This window comes from Raphanus sativus, chromosome 6 (assembly GCF_000801105.2).
Source record: "Raphanus sativus cultivar WK10039 chromosome 6, ASM80110v3, whole genome shotgun sequence".
NCBI lineage: Eukaryota > Viridiplantae > Streptophyta > Magnoliopsida > Brassicales > Brassicaceae > Raphanus > Raphanus sativus.
Genome location: NC_079516.1, coordinates 5,296,146 through 5,318,497, shown reverse-complemented (window position 1 = coordinate 5,318,497; position 22,352 = coordinate 5,296,146). Strand labels below are relative to the sequence as shown.

Sequence of the window (22,352 nt, the reverse complement as noted above, 5' to 3'; positions counted from 1 at the left end):
GCAACATATCCTACCGTTATTGTGACATCTCGAGTAGTTTGTTTGCAATTGGGAGAGACGTTTGAAATATTCTAGCAATCAACAATCATAGATACTGAAATACAAGTTAGTATATTATCATAATTGACCTACCTTTTATTTATAAAGTTAAAAAATTAGTTATATATGTCTCGTTATAATTATGTAATATGTCTCGTTATAATTATGTTATAATTATGTAACTAGATTTTGATCCGCGCTTCGAAAGCGCGGATATTATTTTTTATTTTTATGAAATATATTATTTGTTTGTAGATATTGAATGTATTTATTTTAGTGAAATTTTTTTATAATAAATTTGACACATAGATTGTCTATAGTAAACTATGTGCTTCTCTCGCTTTGTTTTATTCTCTTTTCAGTTAACATATTTATTTGACTTATTGTTAAAATAAATGATTTTAGAATGCAATTGTACAATGCTTTTACATTGATATTTTGTTTAAATAATGTGACTTATTACTATATTAATTAAATATTTACATTGTAATTAAAACTAAATTTTGACTCGTACGCCTGTGCGGATGTATATTTCAAAAATATATTGCTATTTATTTTTTATGTCAATATATATAAAAAAATTGGATAAAAAAATTCAAATCTGAAGAACCAAACTGATCACGATCCGAAAGAATAATACCAAACCCGAACTAAAATTGATTAAATATCCAAATTATTCAAAATTTTGATATTTAGACAACTGAAACCATAACCAATTCGAACTAAAGTATTTTAAATATCAAAATGTATCCGAAAAATATTTATACTCTTATCCGAAAAAGTCATCATAAATGATTTTAGTAGTATGTTAAAGTTGTCATTAATAACATATCCTTGCAGTGAAACATGATAACACTTGTTTACAAACACTTAAACAATGATAAGAATTCATCATTTATGACAATTTCTCCCTTGTATCCAAATGTGTAGCACTTACAAAAATATTATTCGCATTATGTTTGTAGTATCGGGTTAGGGTTTATTTGTTTGATCATGTTCTAACTTAGGTTGCACGGAAGCTTCATCGAACGTCCGTTTCCCGTTTCGGAATAAAATCGAAATCGGAACTTCGCGGAAGCTTACGAAATTTTGCTTCCAAAACGTTTCTAAAATATTCTTTTAGATAACACGTTGGAAGCTTATGATTCCATTTTAGAATCACGCTTCCATTTTTTAAAAAAATCACAACGTCATAAATCAATAAAAATATAAAATTATAGTTTTAATTTATATAAAATTAAAAATTTAATAGTAAAGAAAATGAGTGAATAGAAATATACAAATATTAAAACTAATACTATAAATTATCTTTATGCATTGAAGTTTTTATTAAAAGGTATATCATATATTTGAATATATTGTATAAATTATTTATGAAGTATAAAAAATAATTAATATAATAATTTCTTTTAAACTTAATTTATGTGTATTTTCACAGTTTTGGCATGAAATATTTTCAAAATATTATAAATGAATAAATGCTTTATTTTAAATCTAAATTATATAACTTTTAGTCCTAAATTTTATAAAATTATCTTATATTTTAATATATATATATATACTTATATATGGATATATCTTCCAGCACGTACATGCTTCCTAATTTTTTAAAAAATCTCACTTCTCTATTTTTATACGGTTCCGCTTTCACGTACCGGTTTCCCTTTCCATGTAACATTCTAACCCAACTTATCTGATGGATGATCAAACCAGTTCACGTTAGAGAAAGCGAACCAAAGCTCAGAGTCCTACCCAATGCAATATTTCTGTCCTAGGTAAACACTAAGTGTCAACAACTCCACATGTAATTCGATTGTTTGGTAAGGAATCGCACCCACGCCACGATACGCAATACGCATGATCATTACCCATTCAAAGAGAAACATTTTTTCTTTATGCAGTCTTCTTTGTTCGTTGTAAAAATGAAAGGCAAAGTGGGCACCATTAGTTTACTATAGTAAGCCTACCTTCAGTAATTGAAATGCAATGGTATTATATATCTTTAATTAAAAAATATATATAGAACTGTAAGTATCACTCAAACGTGAAAATGTAATAAACGAAAATAATTACTTGAAAAATCATTTAATGTTAAAACTACATAAATATTTTTATATTCACGAAGACTGTGGGCTCTGTTGTTGAATCATAAAATTATTTGTTCAACAATCCATAATCGCCGAGATTTCAGAATACCATACATATATATAATTTTTAAAAAAAAATTAAATTTATAAAGGGTATAGAAAAATCTTTTTCAAAAAAAAAAGTATATAAAAATCCTAACAAACCCAAAGATTTATGCAGCAGTAGCAGCAGGCAACGGACTTATTAGTTATTTAACGAGTCTATTTTCCTGGTCAACTATTTAACGAGTTTATATGAGAAAATTGTTTTTTGTAACTGTATATGAGAAAATTGTTTGGAAAAGGAAAATGTAAAACAACAAAACTGAACTGAAAAAAAGAAGAATAATATAATCAGGAAATGGAATAAAAATAAAAGCATGGTCCATTTTGTCACTTTATATGGTTCTTTATACGATAAAATATCAAATTCACTTGACTCGGCTTACATTGAAATTTCAACAATTACAAACTGTGAGGCATTTCAAAAATAAAAAGGAAGATAGAGGGATGCAAGAATAAACTTTTTTTTTCACTGTTATGAAAGTAAACGTCTGAAAATGCCAAAATAGAGAGCGGCCAAAACGGAAGCATCATTCCTTTCTTTTATTTCATCTCCTCACTTCGCTCATCACCATAACTACACAACAGAGAAACCTTTCTGTGATTGCAAACTTTGTTTTTCTTTTCTTTCCAAATGAGCTGATCATTACATTTTTTTCACTCAACTTTATATTCATATATCTACTTGATCAATCGAACGTTTTCGGATTTTACTCATCATCTTTGATCAAAGTTTTGAATAAGTTTTGTCCATTCTGATTTAATGGCTGCGATCACTGAGAATGTACAAACTGAGAAGTATATTGATGTTGCCAAAGATGTTCATGAAATTTGTGTCAGTGATAGCGAAAAGACCATTGGTGATGGAACTAAGAAAATCTCGATCACGAGTACCAAAACAGAGTCTGAGCTCAAACCCGAATCCGAGGTAGATATGAAGAAACTTGTGGCAATGTTCAAGAAACTGAATCCTCTGGCAAAGGAGTTTTTCCCTTCTTACTACAACACCAAGAAGAACAATCATACTGGGAAAGACAATCAAATTCTGTCGGCTGACGTGGCTAAAAAGAATAAATCCAGTGAAGAATTTGATCATGATCTCAAGAAGGATGACAATAACCGGAAGGTATAATTGTGGATTGATCTGATGATTTAAATGTGATCTTTTTTTGGGTATTGTAAAGCCTAACTTTGATTGAGTGGTTTTGCTTGCATTAAATTTGATTATGTCTGTGTGATTACAGAGAAGAAACGGTTATAGCCAAGGGAGGAGAAGGTTAAATGGAAGAATTTCTAAGGCTGAGAGAGAGGATAGTATTAGAAGAACGGTGTATGTTTCTGACATTGATCAGAGTGTAAGTTTGCTACAGTCTTTTGTAAGAATTAAAGTTTAGAAAAAAAACGTAACACAACTGTGCCTTGTGATTTAGGTGACTGAGGAGGGTCTTGCTGGCTTGTTTAGTAACTGTGGACAAGTAAGATGATCCTTAAGCTTTTTTAAATGCTTGTTATTTTCTTTTCCCCTTTGTAGGTGTTGGACAATGTGATTAATTTAGACAATGTTTTTGAGTCTGTAAAGTAGGTAAATTATAAGTTTTGAAAGCCTATATGTTGAAAGTGAGATCCTGTCCTAAATATTACTCCAAATAGTTTCTGATGATCTAAAAAGGTATATAATGTTTGTGAAGTTAATAGAGAGTTCTTGTTTTGTGAAGGTTGTTGATTGTCGAATTTGTGGGGATCCACATTCAGTTCTTCGATTTGCATTTGTCGAGTTTGCTGATGACCGTAAGTTTGGCTCTGCTGGATTCTTCAAATGTTTTGACCATAGTTGGCAGTTACACAGTATATTTGTTTCTACAGAGGGCGCACGTGAAGCTTTAAGCCTTGGTGGAACAATGCTCGGGTACTACCCGGTGAGGGTTTTACCCTCCAAAACTGCTATTCTTCCAGTGAATCCCACATTTCTTCCCAGGGTATATGCTCAAATGTTTCTCAGAATATCCAGTAAATCAATTTTGATTTAAGTTTTGAGTTTTGATATATACTATGTTGGTGTTGATTCAGTCAGAAGATGAAAGAGAGATGTGTTCAAGGACAATCTATTGCACAAATATCGACAAGAAGGTTAACGCTGAACAATCTACAAACATATGTTTTTTTTGGGTTGCATCTCCTGGTTTCAGCTTTTACAACCAGACTTACCTGATCAAACATATGTTTCTTATTTTTTTTCCTTCTTACAACCGTAGGTTTCTCAAGCTGATGTGAGAAACTTCTTTGAGTCGGCATGTGGTGAGGTTAGAACAAGACTTACCTGATCTTCTCTTTGTGTCCCTTTCTCTTTCTTTCCTTTTTAACCTGCAATTTAAAAAAAAAAATCATAACAATGCAGGTAACTCGTCTAAGGCTTCTTGGCGATCAACTGCATTCAACTCGCATAGCTTTTGTTGAATTTGCTCTGGTGAGCTCTTCAGCTATCCACTCAAAAAAATTGATTGTTTTCTTTTGCTCGTCCTACGGATAACCAAAAGTTTCTTGAGCGTAATGTTTGATTTGAAAAACTAGCATGCATGCCATGCAGACTGAAAACCTTTTATTTTCTAAATGAACAGGCAGATATAGCACTTAGGGCGCTCAGTTGCAGCGGGATGGTCGTTGGATCCCAACCGATCAGGTAAAATTCATCCATGCAGTGCCTTAATTCTTCTGAACATCACAACTGGGTCAACATTTGTCTTTGTTTATTTTCGTTTTCAGGGTAAGTCCATCAAAGACACCGGTGAGGCCAGGAATCACTCAACCACCTTCCACAAACTAGCTCCCTTCGACAGACATTTTATTCCCTTTAGTAACTTTTTTTTTTATCTTTTACGTTTTAGAACAGTTATCACCAGTTATGTTAGTAGCTGGAAACACTATGATCTTGCTTTTGAGTTTCGAGTTCTTATTAGGCTCTCTGTCTTTTCTACTGAGATACTTCCATCTGTTTCAGCATTGTTCCTCTTTGGGATTTTTGCTTTTGAATGGTCTTGGCTTTTTCACAAGCTCTTTGTTTTTTTTGTTTTTATCACTGTTATCAATCCGTAACTAAGAGATTCCTAAGATTATTAGACCATCTGCAATGGGAGTCCATCCAGAATCCTTAGCGTTTTATTCTAGGCAAATTTAATTAAAATAATATTATTTAAACCAAATAACCTAAGGATTTATCCGTAACTAAGAGATTTAAAGATCTGATCCACTACAAGAAAAATGGGTTTTATTAGCGGACGAAAAACGCTATCTAACGATACAATAGCGGTTTTAGAAACGATGTATCATCGCCCGTCATAATAGGTTAGAGACATTACATAGCGATTTTTTGCACTGTTATCTTTTCTTCCGCTACAATAGCTTTTCCATCTCCAATTAAATATTATATAATAGCGTATAATTTTTGTTATTGTTTATTTTATAGAAAATAAAAAATAAATAAAAAATAAACAAAATAAAAAATTAAAAACATAATTAAAATTTAAACTCGTTTATATATTTAATTTTTTTTATTAAATAAAATAATTTATAATTAAATTGGTTTACAAAAAAATATTAAACCAAAACTAAACCAAACTTAAACCTAAACCTAAACATAAACCTAAACTAAACCTAAACCTAAACCTCTTTTTCTTAACGCCGCCGTCAAGGCTTCTTCATATTCCTCCACCGCACTCAATCACCACTCTGCTCGCGACCACCAGATTCTCTGTCGCCTCCTCGCCACAAGCCCATGACCAATACTGTCTTCTTCTTCCCCTATCTTCTCTTTCTCAGCGGAGAAAAGCTCAGGCCACCGCCGTCACCCTTTTCATCTATCTCCTGCGCTCTGTCTTCTCTATCTCTGTTAATCACTGAATCTGGAAAGACAGGATCTGTTTCTCTGTTACAAAATCTCAAAAAAAAATTTAACGGGAATCAAAACCGGTCAATGCGACGATTCGTCATGGTATCTCTGCTCACAAGCACCTGTAACCAAGAGTAAAAAAAATAGTTTCAACAGAAAGAGGGAGAGAGAGAGAGCGATACAGACAGAGAGAGAGAGAGCGATACAGAGAGAGAAAGAGAGAGAGCGATACAGAGAGAGAAAGAGAGAGAGCAATACAGAGAGAGAAAGAGAGTACCGGTGAGTGTAGACAGATCGTGTGTGTGAAGAGTGATACAGAGAAAGCATATGTGAGATGATGAATCGTGTGTGTGTGAGAAAGAGATAGTGAGAGATGAGAATTGTGAAACTGAGAAGTCAGACTTGTGAAAAAAAAAATATCAAGAAGAGAAAAGAAAAAAGATTGATTTTTAACCATTGGATTACATGTAATCAATTGTCAGAGATACTAATCTAAACTTTGAATAATTGACCAATAAGAAATAAGGGGGAAGATCACTAAAGAGTAATTTTGAGCCATTGGATCAAAATCAATCAAAGGCCTAAAAATACTATTATCTATATTATTTAAAATGTCTAACCTAAAATAATTATATATAACATTTGAAATGAAATACTTATCATCCAAATTTTATAATGTAAAATTTAAGTGCTGTATATAGTTTGAAATATATATAGGGTTTAGAGTTTGAAAAGATGTTAAGGAATTATGGTTCGAGGTTTGGATTTAAGATTTTAATTAATTATAAAATTTGAAATATCAAAATTTGAGTTTAAACTTAAGATCTAAGTTCAAAAATATTATAAAGATTATTAGTGTATTAGTGTTTAAATTTTAATTTTTAAAATATATGGTTCAAAAATTTGTTTAGGGTTTAGGGATTCAAAAAGTACGCTATAATAGCGTTTATTATTTTATATGCTATTAAATGTACGCTACCGTAGCGTTTCCAATTATGCCGCTCTATCATAGCGTTTCCAAAAATACAAATGCTATCTAAAACTAACGGATATGTCAACCATAGCAGAAAGCGAAAAAACGCTATACTGGTCTGCTATTAAAACGCATTTTTCTTGTAGTGATCCTTAAGACAGCTGGCAACATGGAATTGATGTGGCTCCTCTGTTTTCTCTTTCTCCACTTCCTTCATCTTCGCCATGGCTCCTTCCAAAAATGCCGCCCTCTCCGGCCAAGGCCTCGTCTTCCTCTTTGCGCCCTTTTACCGGAATCAACGGAACTAGCTCCGCTCAGCACTTGGGTCTCTTCAACTTGACCAACAACGGCGACCCGACCAACCACGTCTTCGGTGTTGAGTTCGATGTCTTCTCTAATCAATATACAGGAGGAAGAGTGTCTTCTGCAAGCTAAGCTCTTCTCTTTCGATTTCAGGTGATTGATTCGATTAGGGTTTTGAGTCTGATTGATTCGTGGGGAAATCAAATAAGAGTTAGCTGATTGAAATTCGATGATCAGGTTGTCTATGAACGAGAGTTTCTCGTCCATGTCCTCAGAACAGTTCTTCAGGTATGATCATGGTACTAACTCTAACCAATTCAGGTATGATCATGGCACATACTACAGGTGGTGTTTGATTATGCTAAAGACAGACCAGTGATCTTCTAAAGTTTCCAACCAGATGCAGCACAGCTTGTTAGGGAGCTACAGAGCACTTACCCTGTATGTTCCTAAATAAAAACTTTTTTCCTCTTTGAGTAAATAAGAGAGTGTAACTCTGTTGTGTCTGAATGCAGAGCCCCCAAGTGTGATCAATGTGTTTCTAAAAAAGGGAAAGAAGTTGCACACAACACATTCCTCATGAAAATGGAGAAGGATGGTGTGATCCCTTCAAGTTCCTTGTGGTCAAAAGCAAAGATGCACACACTCATTATTGCTTTCACGTGTAGCAAGAACACAGAGACAACAGAGTAAGTCCGATGCTCAACTGTCCTACATGAAGGCAAATTCATTCAACTACGGATCAGGACATATCAGACTAAACCAAGCAGGAACGCCTTTAAAGTTGAGCCACATGTGTTGCTTTTGGAGATCTCACATGAAGCGAGGATGACAAACATTATGTTAGAACTTGTATTGTTGTCTCTACCGTATACTTGACAGAGAGATTGTTAGAGAGATATCCATTATATTCAGTTTGAGTAAATAAGAGAGTGTAACTCCTAGTTATATTCAGTTTCGGTGAAGTTGATGGTGTTTATGTGAATAAATGGTCAAATTTGCAGCAAGCTTACTTCAAGTGTGCGTACGAGTGCTTTGACAGGATCATGAAGCAAGAAGAGATAGCCAACTGCTTTGAGCACTGCAGTGTTCCCGTTGTCAAAATACCTGGTTTTGGATCGGTCTGATTGCTCTCAGTACTTTCTCGCTTTTGTTATTAAGGTACAATAGTTTCTTTTTTTTTGCTGCTTAGTGCTGAGCCTCAGTTTGAGAGGGTTGTTGTATTATCTTTTCTTATTCAACTTCTTGTAGGTAAGCCAATGGTGTGCAAAGCATTTATACATGTCTGTTATGTCGATGGAGGAGTCTCAAGAGGAAGAACATTCAAACTTTTTTTTTCTAAACTCCTAAAAAGGATCTACCATTGGGATGCTTATTTTACAAAGACTCCTTAACTATTCAATAAACAAAAAAATACTAAAATAGTTTTTAAGGATTCCACAATGGAATCCACCATTGTGGATGCTCTTAGAATATGTGTGAATTATATGAGTGTCGTTCGCGTCTAAAGTCTTTAGGACTGTATTTATATATTATATAATATTTCCTCAAGAGAAGGTCTAGCAGTCGATTTCACCACATGTGGAACGTTCAATACCTTGAAGAACTTTGTTTCTTCTTCGGCAAGATTCTCTGTCAACAACGGACAAGAGCTTATTCGAAGGCAAGACAAAGGAATGAGGAAGATCTTCAACTAAGATATCCATAGGTTATCACACCTCTCAGGTCAGGTATGCGAGTTGTGAGTAACTCCTCGTTGGCTGCAAACTCTGTGCAAAATATAGTTTCTCGCAGTCTCATACCTATAGGCTTTTCAATCTGGTTGGATGATGAGTTCTTGGAGATTCTGGTAGCTTTTGGATAGGCTCTTCGGCAAAGAAGTTAGTCCGTAGCAGCTTGCCTGATTGGAAGACTAGTTAGTCTTTTTTTTTTTTCAAGCCCATTTCAGATTCTATCGATTGGTACGACATTGTCACTTTCGACCAAAGTGGTAAAACCTGTATGAATTTGTTTATGGACTCTTTTCTCAAAAATATCATACTAATATATTTTTTGGAAAGAATATTAATGTAACATCCGACCTCCCACGGTTAATGGGCCACCTACGACTAATGGTACCATCTACGCCTGTTCTTGTTCGGTTCGTAGGTCTCATCCCATCTGACACCGTTCGTCCGTTAATTTTTTCAAAAGCTCGAAATCATTGTTTACTGACACTACAAATACCACATGATCATTTTCTGTGCTTTGGTCTAACTTGCACGATATCGCAAATCACTTTCCGATAGGTCATCCATTCTTCCACTACTCTAGTTGAAGTACTTTTAACTCTCTGAAATTCTAAATGATGTGTAACAGAAAAGTTAAGTCAATTTCGGTGACATAAGTATCCAAATCAATTTTCTTAAACATTTTTATATATCACAACTCGAGATGTTACAATTAAATTTATTCAAATAAAAAAATTACAATGAATATTACATATAAAGTTAGATAATATTTATTTAAACTTCTGTTAGACATACAGAATAAACCATGCCATATGAAAAAAACGTCCAAGATCAAATAATTTCTTTTTAGATGTGGGATAAACAAACAAAAAAAAATAGGAGTGGGGGCACGAGTAGTTCTCAAACTAAGTAAAATAAATGTTTAAAGATCATAGAATGACATTTTAGTCTACTCATTATTTTATAATAATCTCCCAAATTCACTCTTAACTTTCAAAGTTTTAATTTTAAAGAGGAATTGGATGGAGGAACAATGACGCAATAAGGTCTTTTAGGTTTTGATCAGGATGACCAAATCCATCACCTTCCTTGTAAAACGAATCAATCGTACGTGCAATGTTGAAGGGTCGCATCAGAATCTGTCGTGCTACAGCTTTTGAAGAAACAAATTCACCCATCATTATCTTATAATTTTCTCGTTCCATCTCCCTCATTACTTCAGCTGCTGCTTCTTTGGTAACACCATGTTGCTTCATGTAACAGTTGAGGCCATTCGCCACCTCTCCTCTGCTTACTTCTTGCTGTTCATTTATTATATTAAAAGAGTTATAAAATTTGGTAGTAAGACATGGTCCATGTGTATATACATACATACCTCAAAAGTGACGATGTCATTTCTAAGACGAAATGCAGTATTTACAGCTTCAAATATTTTGGGTTTGGAGTTGAACCACTCATTCAATTGCTTCTGATCACAATCCTCCATTGATATATATCCGTAGGCTGCCATGTGATCCAGTCCAGGTGTCCACATCCCAATCTCCATGTAGTCCTCAAAGCTTGGCACATGACCTGCACGTGCCCATTTTTCTAACGCCAGATACAATTTCATCAGACTCTTAGTCTGCAAGGATAATTGTTAATCAGATTAACTATATCAAATTGGAATCTGTTCCGTCTACTACTTGAAATCGATTGCCTATACCTTATCTATAGTTGGTTGCAAACTACCAAACTTTCCTCGAGCTTTCATTTCTAGATCAATATCGTCAACAGTTTTTAAGACACTTCGGTAAACGATTCTCATATAGCTTGGTAGTTCTTCCATGGCACCAAGATCCCACCTGGACAATTGATATATTTGTTAGTTACGTGAAAACACACGCGCTCACACACACACATGATATTGGTAGATGCATAAGATTAGTGGCATCATCGATGCATAAGATATTTTTAGATAAGACTACATAAATACCTCTGGAAAGCATCATGAAGACTAATAACTTCAGGTAGAGTGGCATATGCATCACATGTATCATTCAAAGCAGTCACTACCATTGAAAGTTTAGTGGCATGAATTCTTGCAAGTGAATACCGTGGCTCGAAAAACATTCCTAGGACTGCAAAAAAGAACTCAACATTTCGGTGCCTTAAGTAAGCTAGCTTAGGCGCCATACCTAGCTCGTTCCACCATCTGGTGCCATAATTAAGTTACATATCAAGTAGATTGATGATCAGAATCTAAGAATATAAACACACCTAAAAAAGATTTAAAAAAAAAAATTACTTGGTGATAATTTTAAGCTCTTTGATGTAGTGCATTTGGCAAAAGTTGAAGTTGAGCTTTGCAAACTTGAGGAGCGTCTTGTCGTGGCCTTCCTCCTGGTCGTAGAAAGAGATGTATTGTCGCACGACCACTATCTCTACGCTACGATATCGAGCTCTATACAATGCACGTTGTATCTGCTTAAAGAGATTCGGGTTAGTTTCTTGGCCAGTCAAAGACCCCAAGTGATGCCGCGTGAAAGTCAACGCATCATCCATTATATCTTCAGACGGTAGTGCGAGATGTGATGCTTCATACAATTGTAGCATTCCTCTAACATCGTGTGCCATACTTTTCTTAAATTTCCCATCTTCACCTTTGAATTTCTTAAAAACATCTGTAAGAGACCGTTATATAGTCATATTTACATATAAATGTCAATAAGGAAAACTGATGAAACACATTTCAAACTATTAGGGACACACCTGATTGGAAGAATCTTGAATAATATATACAAAATAAATGGATAATCCATTGATAACTAATTAGTTTTAGGTTCCTATATTCAACTTGGTCCATATTTGATTTAGCCAGTATATATATAATTATTAATATAATAATAGTTACTTTTTATAATTTTATTTATTTTATTTAAATTTTGATGAATTACTGAATAAAGAAAAAAAAATTAAAAAAAGCCATCGATCATTTTCCAAATATTTCGACAGTCTATTTCTAACATAAAAAATGATCTATTTTTCAAATTTGAGATTGATGTGATTTGGATAACCAAATGGAAAATAACCAATAAAATAAAGAGTCCTATGAAAAAACCTAATAATCAAATAGTATTTATTTCCTGGAGACAGTATTATATATAAAGTCTCACACTAATGTTGGCAGGAATCTTAACTACTCAACTAGATTTTGAAAGCGCGGGACTGTTTTTGTTGATAAAGTTATTAATCTGTTTATTAGTTCATAATAGAAATGAAATTTTATTTGTTCAGAATGTTTCTACTTGATAAATATTATGTAATTATAAAATGTGTACTTATTAATCCTGTTGAACCAGTGATTTGTGTAATGAAAGATGTATTGCGTGGAATGAATAAAACTTATGTAAAGTTTTTAAGTGTTGAAACCACTTACAAATATTTATATAATAATTAGAGTTTATTGATTATGACTTATGTAAAATTATAATTTTGTAAGTGTATATATTTAGGATATTTATGTAATATCGATTTAGAAAAGAATTACACTTAGCTAAAAAGTATATCAGATAAAAACTATTCTAGTATATTTTATTTTGCATATCAAAATATTATTTATATTTTTAACCTGTATATACAACAACGGAATTTCCTGTATAGTAAACAATTCCATTAAAATAAGTTTAATTCATTTTTGGTATATATAATAAAAAGAATTTTGACCAGTATATATATTAAAATTCATTTGATATTTAATTCATTTGTGATTCTCATAACGCAAGATTAAACCCTATTCATTTATATATGACAAAATAATTAAAGTTGGTTAGTATATTGTTAGAAAATTTGAATTACATTGTATTTGAATCTAAAAAGTTGTTCTGATATATTATAATGATTTAGAGATCATGTGTACATTATAGTTGAATTTTAAATGTAAATTATAAAAATTAGTACATTATTATTTGGTATATTATAATTTATATCGCATATAATCTGATGCACATGTAAATAATAAAAATTAGTATATTGTTTTGTGACATATATTTCGTAAGTTCTTTTGTTAGAAATTAATTGTACGTATAGTTAATATTCCTTAAATAGATTTATACTATTAATCGACATAGTACTATGTATCATAAAATATGTAATAGTACGTAACGTACATTATGTAATTTTAATGGTCCTAATAAGTTTAACAACTTTTTTTGGAATATTCCTTAAATAGATTTTTTTTGGCTGATTTTAGTTAATAATAGTTCACTAAATTAAGGAGAGGTATGGCACGTAAATAACAAAAAAATAAAAAAATATCTTTAAAAATCTAAATAAGGAAATGGCATAACAGTGTAATTAACTTGAAAACTTAAGGGCAGAATCCTATGAGGGATTCTGCTTTAATAGTATAGACTAGATTTTGACCCGCGTTTTCAAAGCGCGGGATTGTCTCATTTTCAAATATTATATAATGCGCTTTTTGTATACGTGTAGTAGTTGTTTTATATGTTTAAGATAATAATTCTTGAAATATAAAGATAAGACTACCTTTTTTATAATAAGTGTCGTTTTAATTTTCTTTTCTTGTTATACAAAACATGTCATTTAAAAAAAAAAATCTTGTTATACAAAAAAATATCATTTTATAATTCCAATGGAAATTGTATTTACTTTCAGCTGAAAATTAATTGCAAACTTTTTGATTTTATAAATAATTTTATTTATCTTAAATATTATTGGCCATAAAAGTGTAAGTAACAACAATTTACATATATTTCAGCTAGCTTCTTAATATGTGTGAAAATGTCAGAGTGATACTTATTCAGAAATGGATAAAGTTATATATAATATGATGATAATTTATTATATTTATATTTATAACTGAGAATTTTTGAAAGTGGTCAAATATTAATATTCTGTTAAAATTAAGACAATGTTATTAAAGTTAAAAATTTTGTTTTATTAAAATTTTTGTTTTATAATTAATATTCTGAAAGCGGTCAAATATATTTGATGCTTGTTCATCAAGTTAATTTAGTTCAATCGGAAAATCTTGTTTCTATATATTATCTTTTGAATTTATTGTGTGTAACAAATAAGAAAAAAGGAATGTTATAGAGAATATTCTGGAATTGATTTGGTTTGAAATAGATTCGGGATTTTAGTTTAAGTATATTATTAGGTACTTTTTGACCCGCGCTTTTAAAACGCGGACATATTTTGTTAATTAATTTGATATATATATATATATATATATATATATATATATATATATATGATTTTTTAACCTTTTTATTAGGTAACAAATAGTTCTAAAGTTGTCCTAATACAATTTTTAGTTTTAAACAGTGTTTTCATATCGTGGTCAAAAAGATAGACTCCAATATATATATATATATATATAGCATATGTTAACATATTTAATTTTGTAATACTGTTAATTTTCTAAATTTATCTAAAGTTACATATATGAGAATCAAAATATTATATTTTTCTATTAGATCCGTCATATATTATTTTTGAAATGATTTTTATATTTTAAAACTGGTTATAATTTTTAATTTTTAAAAATATAATTGTTAATATTTTAGTTAGTTTTCGTTTTAAGTGATATTGAATTGATCACCAAGTTTTAAGAATGAGATATTTATAGTATCCATCGATTTTTTAGGATTAACTTTCTAAATGTGTATATATATATATAAAACCATTACAAAAATATTTTTAATAATACTAAAGTCATATACGTTGTAAGATTATTTTTATAACCTATGTCAAATTCTTGTATATTTTTGTTATATTATATGGTTTAGGGATTGTATATTTTCGTGTAATTCTCGGGAATAGGTTTTTTATACTGTACATACACGATTTTCTAGCACATTACGTGGAATATAATCTTTAATTATTAGTTGTATAATAATAAGTTAAATTCTTTAAGGCTTCTTTATAATTTACAATTGGAGTAGACATAAAAATGGGTCTTTGATCGACGGCCCACTGAAACTAATACATCCGCCAGACTTTAATTGTTAGGCAATTATGTTGTTTTAAAAAAATTAAAATAATAGATTAGCATTTAATGAATGGCATTTCTTTGTAAATATCTTCAAACATTAGGGGCAGAATCCTATGAGGGATTCTGCTTTAATAGTATAGATATATAAGAGAGAATATTAATTTATACAATTGATTTAGTTTAAAAACTCATACTATAACTTAATACAAACATTATTAACTTACGGGAAGGCATCTTGTGTCCGTATAGTCTGAAAACTTCAAACATGATTGCATTTATTTCCAGATCATCTTCTTCTGAAACTAAGTCGTCCAGCTTTTGGAAAGCTTGGTGTAGAATCTCTTCTATTTCGCTTTCAAAATAATGAGCGATACCGAGGCTGATAAGCAAATGAATTATACGAATCTGCTCCTTGTCGCTACAGTGAGGACACATGAGGATGTCTCTTACAATAGGCCTCATCACAGATTCAATTTCTTGTTCAAGTGCCTCAAATTCCTACAAAGTGAACAATATGACTTAATAAAAGAAACCTTGTTGATCATGAAACACATCAGATCAAGTGTATTCTTACAGAGTCATCGACGGGAACCGAGAGGAAGTGATCTCCCCAAGTAGATGGAGGAAAGTACGTCAATGGACGAGTACTCTCAAGATCGCCACTACTATCAGCCTTTACACATAACAAATGTTTGGTGGGTTTCTTTGTGGAAAGAGTGTTGTTTTGAAGCAAACGGCGAGGAATGAAAGAGAGGTTGGTGTTATGACAGAGAGGGCCATTGTGAACGTTGGGGAGAGTTTTAGGACCAAAATACATTTTTGATGCTTCCATTTGTAGACACCGTCACTGGAAAATAAGCACGAGAAACTCTCTACTCTGTTGTTGTGGTAGGATGCCTTGTTTTACTTCTCTGTTCTGTTTAAATAGAACCGGATTCAAGTGGAGAGGCTAACATGATCAAAGAATAAAAAAATTTATTAATTTAGGAGGTTTCTTAAGTAAGTCGAATCTTTTTTTTCTGTTAACTCGTGATTGTCGATGATTTGTCTTAGGCCTTGATTGGTAGAGCATTAGCATTAGCATTATGCTCTACATCATCCAATCAACATTGGTTAGAAAAGCATTTAGAAAAGCATTTACTAAATGCTAATGCTCTCCAAATGCTCTCTAGCAAATGCTCTCATATGAAGCTTTTGGAAGAGCATTTGCATTTACAATTTATAAATTTAAGAAATAAATATAATTAGTTCATTTATTTGATTTAATAATATCATAAAATTATTTTTGTATCCAAAAAATGAAATTTTGATTTCTAAAATAATTTACAATATATATTTTTTTTAAAATAGTATTTCACATTTAAAATCTAATTTAATTATATAAATTATATTATATTTTAAATGCGAAATATTATTTTTAAAATAGGTATTTTAATTGTAAAATTTATTTTTAAAATAATTTTTGAAAATAGTAAACAAAATAAATTAATTATATCTCTTTATATATTAATATATTAAATAAAAAGTTATATATAATGATAATTTGTTTATTTTGTTTAATAATATTCAGTTTATTTTATATCCAAAAAAATTATATTTTCTTTATTTTCTTTAATATTCAAAATTATTTTATATCCAAAAATAAATTTATATATTTTAAATTTTATATTTTTAAATAATAATATTTCATATTTAAAATTTAGTTTAATTTATGTTATTAATTAAGATTCATTATTTTTAATAACAAATATATTATTAATATATATATATATATATTATAATTTAATATATATAATTTTAAAATAAATATATTATATACTAACTTTTATAAAAAAAATTAAAATTATATACTGCTATTGCTCTACCAATCATCTTATTAAAAGTTTTAATATGAGCATACAGCTTCTGCAGCATACTGCTTTTACAGCATACTGCTAATGCTTCTTCATCAGCTGTACCAATCGAGGCCTTAGTCTAGTGGTTGACTAATTGAATGTCGAGCTCTGTACCCAATTCTTTCATATTTTTTTTTTGGATTATACAGAAGTATCATGGTTCCCACAGAAATGAATCTAGACTAGTCACGGTTTAATGGTTGTGTTTAGTGGTCGGAGAAAATAACAAATAATACATTTAGCTGCTACCATAGTTTATGCTGTTCAAATTCAAGCTTCTGTGCTTCTAGCTAGTAATAATCTAGCCGCAATTACTTTTTTTTGGGTTTAGTTAACTGATTTATGAAATTTAGGTATATAATTGAAGCATTTTCCGTTCAAGAGGTTGGTTTTTTTCTTTTATTTCTTCTTTGTCCTCAGCATAACTGCTTCTAATATCTTATACATTTCTGCAGAACTAACCATTGAATTGTTTTCAAACAACTTAAATGATAAAAACTAGCATCATCAACTATTCTGTTTTCAAAATTTGAGCAAAGTCAGATGGTGGTTAGTACTTTATATAATGCAGCACTTGCTGTTTATTCAAACAACTGATCCCTGGCAGATTTATCTAATTCCCTTTCTTTGATCAAGCTTTTGAAGAAAGGAGATACACAACCTGAATTATTTAAAACAAATTACATCCCCGAACATTAATTAATGTTTCTAAATAATTATAACATACTCTTAGGAACCCCTTTTAAAACTAACTAGATCTTGACCCGCACTTTAGAAGCGCGGAATATTTTACGATAAAAAATTTCACTAATAACTTAATAAATATTTTGGTAATTTTTAAAGAGTGTATTTAAAATAGTTTTGTATTTAAATCAGTATTTTAAATTCAATCCGATTGTGATTATACCGGTTAACTCGGAGATCTGACAATTCAATTTAGGTTTTTAAAATATTCATATTAAAAAAATTACTAAAACCCGAGACTAACCGATTGAACTGATGGATGACCGATATGTAATTTAATTTGATTTAAATTGTAATAGTTTCATAATTTGTAACTTATAATCCAAATTTTAAAGTTCATTATTTTGCAATTTATGAAATTATGACGTTTCTACAAAATTTTAAAGAAAAAATGATAGATATAAAATAAGTAATATTAATTATTGTATTGTTTGGAAACATTGATAGTAGTATAAAAATATATTGTTTGAAAATATTGATAGTAATATAAAGAAATAAGTATATTGTTTGGAAACATGGATAGTAGTATAAAAAAAAGAACATTAGTGATTTAATTTAAGTTTAACTATAAAGTATAAATGTGTATTTAATTTAAAAACTTACAAAGTAAATGTTAGGTCCAATAGAATGTTTCTGTTTTAATAAGATAGATTTAAACATGTTTAATAATCTCTTAGGAACCCCTTTTAAGAATAGTAAATTTAACAAACCCACACTGATAACCCCTCCCCAACAAATTATCTTATCCCAACAAATTCCACATCTAAAACTTTTTTCAGAAAATAATTCATTGCAAAACGTCAACATTAGTACCTACCACAATAGCTGCATTGACAGATTATAGCGGAAAAACTAATCAGATTCTAGTTAACTAGAGTACAAAATTTAAACAGACAAAACGCCAAACCCAACCCACAAAAAATGATTAAAATTCCAATCACTGGAAAGCATCGTCTTCTTCATATCTCTCATATCTTATTTGTTATTTTCTCCAAAATTCTGAACTCTCTCACCTTTTCTAAATGTATTTTCTAGAGATTCTTCTTCATGCTCTATTAGGTTTTGTCTTGATTTCCATTGAATTATTAGTTTTTAAGTGCTTATTTACTTCTAAGATATATTGTGTAAGTAGAGAATGGTTCTTCGCTTCTCCACCATATAATTGGATTATGAAGCAATAAGAGTGATTTTGTTGTTGATTAATATAAACATCAACGATGACGAAAAGAAGAAATCAATAATACTATACCATTTTATTGATGATCCCCTATATTGCTTAGATTATTTCAGTATGAATTTCTTCTTTTTTCCTCGTCAAAGACTGTCTCTAAGCTCAATTAATCCTACTTGCTATCAAGTTTTAATTCCAGACTGAAACATGTATGAAAGATTTATGTTGGAGAGAAGATCCTACATTGAAAAATATGTAAGAGATTTGAGTAATATAAGAAATCTGGGTTACTTTTTTTTTTTTTGACAAAAGGGCAAATCTGGGTTACTTCACTTACAACAATGTAGTTACTGGGGAATCTACGCGATGTTGGCCCATTAATGAAAAGACACGAACTCGACTATCGTTTTCTGGGAAATGAAAATTCACTAATTAAATGTAATTTGTCTCACCAATTAATACACTCTAACTCCCATGCAGACGTAAGTTTAGAGCATCTTTAGTGCGGTTTCGCGAGGGGTTTCTGCAACCAAAAGTAGTGTGGAGGCTCCACCAATTTGTTAAAATCGGTGACATGCGGTTTTGCGAGGGGGTTTCTGCAACCAAAAGTAGTGTGGAGGCTCCACCAATTTGTTAAAATCGGTGACAGAAGGTGCGAGTAAAGGAACAGTTTCCGTCCGTTCATTACACTATTTGGGTACTTCACAATATGTGGTGGTCCGCAATTGGTTCCGTTTTTAATTTTTAATTTTTTTTAAATCAGATAAAACACAAAAAAAATTAGAAACCACCCTATAGTCATGCTCTTAGCTTCAGGGTTTAAAAGCATCTCTCTGATCGACTGCTTCTGAATCCAAGGACATGCAAGAGACAACTTAGGGAACTGAAGCATCTTACTAGACACAGAAAGAAAAGCTTGGACTTTTTCTCTATCGGAACAAGAGTCTTTGAAAGTTGTAACCTTTTCGGAAAACACGAGGCTTCAATTCAGATAATCCGGATCTGCCAGACTGAACACATGTCATGAAGGATTTAAAATAAAGCAACAATTAATTACTGGTCAATCACGATCAGGTTTTTATTGTACATTGTTTTCAATCCACGACACTGCTCATCATTTAAGGTGTCTTTACCAAGTCCCTCACATTTTATTCTTTAACAAGTTTTTCATTAGGACTCTGATTGGATAGCTCTTATTTTTTTTTTTTTGAAACACAACTTTCATTAAACATAACTTCATAAACTACAAAGGCAAGAGGGAATTAAACATCCTCTTGAAGACAAATCATAAACTACAAGGAGAAATAAAGTCAAACAAGATAAATCTTCATATAAAAATGACGGCGGATTCAAGACATGGCTCGAATGCGTCCGGAGAGCCTTCACGAAAAAGTCGGACAGTTGAGAAATAGTCACAAGTGACGTTGAGGGATAACCCTCACCAGTGAGAAAACCGAAGTAATCTCGATTGCACCTTCTGGCCCCGTACAGACCGCTACACAAGGTGACAAACCGGTGAGTAAGTTAAAACAAAAGCTCGGGATAGGACCCAAGAGGACATCTCCGTTCATTGAAGGAAGGTGTGGAGGTGAAATACTCTCCTCAGTAGAGGAGGATGGTGACAAATTCTTCCTAAAGAAGTGATATTGCAGTGATCTCAGATTATAAACCCCCATGAATCCATGGGAAATCTTCAAATTATCCAAAGAATTCAGCCCCGCATCTACATATCTTACGTCTCGAACTGATAGTCTGGGCTTTAGAATCTTGATAACTGGGTTATAAGCTTCAGCAGAAGAATTGGGCCAGGCCCACATAAGAATATATCTCAGATCAGAAGCAGAGGCATACACCGGGAAGTTACGAGACGTCATCGATCTAGGTTGAAAGTTGGAGGTGGTGCGGATGACGTTGATTGAGAGATATAAGGCACTCGCCGGCGGAGAGACAGGTTCACTGGAGTAAGCTAGGCTACCATCGAAGCCGTTGAGAAGAGGGCACACAGGAGAAGATGACGACACACTTAGAGGCAAGGAAAGTGGAGAGCTTTTAACTAGATCTGGATATAGGCTTGAGTTGTCGCGGAATCTGGCGTCACATAAGTGTAGAGGAGCAACACATTGATTTCTTGTCTCACTTCCCGGAGGCGGAAAGCAAGAGTTTGTACGTTGAGATCTGAACTCCGTGAGCAGTTGAAGAGCACAGACAAAGTCGACGGTGTGGCTTGACCGTCGACAGCCAAAAGGAGGTTCGCCGGGAAACGTTCCCGTGAACCAGAGTACAACGGTGGCGAGAGAACCCTCTCGACTCATCGTTGGGGAGGAGACCCACCAAAAAGGAAGCGCTGTCAGGAGAACTGCAGTGAAAACGAGGAACCCAAGTTCTTGTCTCCATTGAAGGCTCCGTCGGGGACCCTTTTCTCCTGTTAACAGAACGCTACGACTCCGCAGCACACGAGAATTGAAATGAGAAACTACCAGAGAGATGAAGACAGAGGACGACATCGTCGGGGGTGGCCAGAGAGCATTGAATCACAGAGTACCTCGAGCCCCGTGCCTAGGACCGTTAGGGTTTTCTCATTCCAAAACTAGAAAATAGTTGGATAGCTCTTATTAGAGTAAAAAATATGGGGTAAAAGTTTTTTTTTTTTTTGAAACCTGGAGTAAAAGTTTTTGTTACTCAAGTTTCCATTAAACTTTACCAACCAAGTGAAAAAAATAGAAACAAAGTTTTATTTTCATTTTCGCAGAAGTATTTTGTCCTTTCTCAATTTATGACAATATGTTACCTGTCTTCTTTTTTTTTTGCCATCTAATATTATTAATATAGTCTAAAAAGACCAAGAGAAAACACAGTAAAACTACAAACAAAGGCCCAAAACCAGGCAAACCAAACACTACAAGCCGAACAGGCCCAATACAATTTCCAGACCCAACCGAAAGAAAACTTGACCCAACCCAGGCCCACACACCGCTCCACGTGGTGAGATCAAACCACCAAAGGGACGCGTGGCGAGACAGCGAAGCGTCATTGTCAGAAACGTCTGGAAACCACCGCCGGGATCGTAATCCGACTTCACCGGAATCGCGAATCACCGCTTCTTTCCCGCTAGAAGTCGACGCTGTAACGAACCTGAACACCATCTCCGGAACCACCGGGACACGAAACATGACCACCGAAAATCCACCTCCATCGACAATAACGGAGGGAAAGGACTCGGGGTCTTCACATAAAGGCCCGACCTTCAGGGAGCATCCCTCGATAACGCCGAGATCTCACCCAAATCCGGCCATAAAACCACCGCAAATAACTCACCTTTTCACAGCCCGAACACATCCACGAGAGTCGAAAGCCGGCGACCACTACCAAAGAGGAAACGGTACGGCCCCAGAAAGCGATGCATGACCGGAAGCAAGGAAAAAACGGA

General features: G+C 32.5%; 2 protein-coding genes and 1 long non-coding RNA gene across 3 annotated transcripts; 1 reads left to right on the top strand and 2 right to left on the bottom strand.

The window, feature by feature from the left end:
• Positions 1–2,805: 2,805 nt before the first annotated feature.
• Positions 2,806–5,272, top strand: LOC108809843 (polyadenylate-binding protein-interacting protein 9-like). The gene is made up of 10 exons (XM_018581979.2): positions 2,806–3,354; positions 3,473–3,583; positions 3,659–3,703; positions 3,944–4,016; positions 4,092–4,204; positions 4,296–4,355; positions 4,481–4,528; positions 4,624–4,692; positions 4,844–4,905; positions 4,989–5,272. The coding sequence occupies exons 1-10, from the start codon at positions 2,992–2,994 to the stop codon at positions 5,047–5,049; spliced, it is 1,005 nt and encodes a 334-aa protein (XP_018437481.1). The 5' UTR covers positions 2,806–2,991; the 3' UTR covers positions 5,050–5,272.
• Positions 5,273–5,738: 466 nt separating this feature from the next.
• Positions 5,739–6,564, bottom strand: LOC130496454 (uncharacterized). Its single transcript, XR_008935597.1, has 2 exons — positions 6,389–6,564; positions 5,739–6,233 (listed from the first exon to the last, which is right to left on the bottom strand). It is a non-coding gene; the product is annotated as an uncharacterized LOC130496454 (long non-coding RNA).
• A 3,459-nt stretch (positions 6,565–10,023) lies between these two features.
• On the bottom strand, positions 10,024–15,995 carry LOC108810004 (terpenoid synthase 25-like). Its single transcript, XM_056987670.1, has 7 exons — positions 15,690–15,995; positions 15,340–15,613; positions 11,405–11,780; positions 11,093–11,311; positions 10,823–10,961; positions 10,493–10,741; positions 10,024–10,418 (listed from the first exon to the last, which is right to left on the bottom strand). Exons 1-7 carry the CDS (start codon positions 15,945–15,947, stop codon positions 10,125–10,127), a joined length of 1,809 nt encoding a protein of 602 aa, XP_056843650.1. The 5' UTR covers positions 15,948–15,995; the 3' UTR covers positions 10,024–10,124.
• Between the last annotated feature and the right edge of the window lie 6,357 nt (positions 15,996–22,352).